Below are 3,329 nucleotides of genomic sequence, written 5' to 3' on the forward strand. Positions count from 1 at the left end.
AGGAACCAGCGGAAAACAAACAGCAAATACCAGGCAAGTATTCCAGAGTCTTTTCGGACAAGGCCATTCCTTGGTCTATCTCTTCGGAAACGTGGGCTTTAGGAAAAATGTAAAAGGAGACTTGATAGATTAGCAAACCGAGCATCTCCTGTATGAACTGGTGACTTGGGAGCCTTACAGTATTCATTTTCCCTCCACCCCTAACATGAAGTGCTTTTGCCTAATTTCATACTCATAAGATTGTTGCATCAGTTGGTTTAGATAACGAAAGTAAATGTTTGAAGACAGTGGTGCTGGGTTTGGTAAGGAAAGTGCCACTGGTGGGACACGGCCAGTAGACAGCTGTGTTTCTGTCCCTCCAGAGACAAGACTTGGAGCTTGGCTTCTATTCTACCCCCACCTCTGGGAAAGAGGTAAGAGCGAAGAAAAGAGAAAGTAGCGAAAGAAGCTGGAATACTACAAAACCTGACATGTGTTTCCAAAAAAAAAAAAAAAAAAAGGCAAAGAAAGGAAGTTCTCCAGAAAATTCTTTCATCAGATCTTTGTTGGTGCTAGATTTATTGAACACATGTTTTCTGAGCACCCACTACCATCCACAATTCTTTCAAGCCTTTGGGGTGCTTCAAGGTCTCTGCCATCCTGAAGCCCACAGTTTAGATCCCAAAGTTTCCATCCTCTGAAGGGTTCTCTCCTTTTTATTCCTTTATGTTTGGTATACAGGACTTATTCCAGGGATCAGAGCAAATGTCACTTCTTTTCTCACCAGCATGGCAGAAAAAAAGTGCATCTCCTGCTTTGCATGAGGCAGATTGTATTTCTAATTCCCAATGGAATGTCTCCTGTGGATGTAACAGGGCAGTATGCACAGAGTTCACGCTGCCCAGAGAGGAAAGGACAACCCAGACCAGTACCAGTGGTTTGCCACGTTCTTATCAAACTCCCTGTCTCTGAACAACTCCCAACTACTGAGCTTTGGCTTCTTAGACTTGAAGCAGGAGCAACAGTTCATAGCTCACAGTGTCACCAGGAGAATCGCACAGTGTGCTGTGTGTTGCTCGCCTGGCTCCCCGGAGGCCCTGAGAAAATGCTGTTCTATTCCACCAGGCTCCTCCAGCCTACAGATTGATCAGTAGTTCTATTTCTACAATAAAATGAAGGAAATAAACCCAAGACTTTGGGGCTTATAAGTACAAGCAACTCAAAATCCCATAAGGAGCCACTTTGGAAAGGAAATGGTTGCAAAGAAGATCTTTCTTATGTCTGCAAATGCTATTTATCATTATTATTCAAAACAACAACTGCTGGAGGTGTGGTTTATGCCTATAATCCCAGCACTCTAGGAGGCTGAGGCAGGAGGATTGCAAGTTTGAGCCCAGACAGGGCAACTTAGTGACTTAGCAAGACCTTGTCTCAAAATAAGAAAAAAAGAATGGCTGGGAATACAGCCCCGTGTAAAGGTCCTGCATTCAGTCTGCAGTACCACAAACAACAACACAGTAATGATCTTGCTTGATTATAAAAATAATTCTGTATGCTATCCTGTTGCATAACCACAGGGAGACTCTCTGTGGTCCTGCCACTTCCGCCCTGTCATGGCTGGGAGGGGGCAGCAGTGGAGACCGGGATTCCACCTTTGGTAAAGACAAAGGAGCCGACAGCTAATGGAGTCAGGGATTTGGACTCTAGTTTTGTTCCAATGACCCATTGTCTCTCCTTGGACAATCCTTTTAAAAGGCCAGCTCTTCATGTCCTCATCAGCTGTCTAGGAGAGCTGGAGGACCCTTACTGTAGTGCCAAGGTCTGTGGCCATTGCTCTTCACTGTGCGGCAGTGCACTAGCACTCTCTCTGCTCCCCGGCTCTCTCTGCACCCTGGGCTGCAGCAGAGATCTCTGCTTCCCTCCCAGCTCCGACCCTTGGACGGTCACAGATTCCTCAGAATTTCCTGAAGACTGCAAGGAGCACTCCCTACTTGTATCACAGTGAAGAGGTTATTTTGTCTTGTGTTACAACCCTTGTTTAGCTTTAAATTTTTTTCCTAAAAGAGATCATAGTGGTCCAGGACTGAGCCCCAGCGGGGTCCACCTGCAACCACTATGGGCACACAGATGCCCCACACTGCCCATGCACAGCCACACGCACAGTCCTCCTGCACCCCTTCCTTCACCAGTGCTGTCCAGGAGACGTTTACCTGTGTTCCTTTGGACTAAACAGAAGCAAACTGCAAAAAGCAAAATGCCCCTCATGTTTACAGTTCCCTTGGACCCCCCTACCCTTCTGTGCAGGAAAGAAACTGGGAAATGATGAGGTGGAGTGAGGTGGAAAAGGAGAAAATGTGACCTTTATAGGTTTCTGAGAACACAAATCAGGAATGAGCATATTTATCTGCTCTACTGGGTGAGGCTGTGGGCAGAAGGTACTGGGTAGTCTTCCCTTTCTGCCTAAAAATAGACAGGCTTTTTGATGCTCCCTGGGAACAGGGGCTGAGCAGCAATTTGATAGGTGGAGCATGGACAGGGGAGAAACCCAACCCTGAAGAGTGGTTGAATACTGTGAAACACGGGCTCAGGAGATGGAGACAAGAGTTGTCCAGAGGGGAGCTCGCTCCCTGCCTTCAGGGACCTCGCAGGTGGGCAACATCCTCTGTGGGTGAATTCGCACAGAGGTCAAGGCCCAGGACGTCACTCCGGGTGGATCTGCAACAGAAACAGAGGCCAGGGTGGTTCTTGCTGCATTGTTCATTATGGTCAACAGAGCACACCCTAAACAGCACACTGTGGCAGCAAGGAAAAAATGCATCGCCACACAACCCTGCACATAGGGCAGTGCAAGGACAGCCACGGAGGAGCCTCACAGACACACTGGGAGAGAAAGGGAGATCAGATGCTGCGTACCAGATTGCTCTAAACACTTATAAGACTAATCTAGTGATTTTAAACCAGAGCATTGTCTTCTTTGGGAAAAGAGGACAGATTCTTCTCTCGCTGAGGAGGTTCTCCTGGCTGGGGAGAAGGCTGTCCTGGGGAGGGGCGGGAGCTCCCAGGGCCAGGGACTGCACCAGCCTGAGCCTGCTGGGCCCATGGATGCAGTACGAAGACCCCTCGGTGTGGGGCCCACCGTGTCCCTAGGAGAGGCTGTGAGCAGAGCCTGCAAGGACAGGTCGGGGATACGCAGCAGGAGCTAACCGAGACAGCCATTGGTACAGCTGCACATCTTCCTCTGCTTAACTTAGGCTGAGGATCACTGGGCTTTATTTCTCTTAAAACCCTCTGAATAAAGGTGAAAGTTACATCCCCTTCCCCAAGCCTCTCTGACCACTGAGAATAGTTTT

At 48.3% G+C, this 3,329-nt stretch overlaps 1 protein-coding gene across 1 annotated transcript; it reads right to left on the reverse strand.

The window, feature by feature from the left end:
- Positions 1-574: 574 nt before the first annotated feature.
- LOC101704602 (sperm-associated antigen 11A) lies at positions 575-2,244 on the reverse strand. Its single transcript, XM_004921233.3, is given in 3 exon segments — positions 575-783; positions 785-839; positions 2,190-2,244. Coding segments are annotated over 3 exon segments (198 nt in total). The 3' UTR covers positions 575-695.
- Positions 2,245-3,329: the final 1,085 nt, after the last annotated feature.

The sequence above is a fragment of the Heterocephalus glaber genome, unplaced genomic scaffold, assembly GCF_053883595.1.
Source record: "Heterocephalus glaber isolate CG9 unplaced genomic scaffold, H.glaber_assembly_v1.0 deba00001458, whole genome shotgun sequence".
Classification (NCBI taxonomy): Eukaryota; Metazoa; Chordata; class Mammalia; order Rodentia; family Bathyergidae; genus Heterocephalus; species Heterocephalus glaber.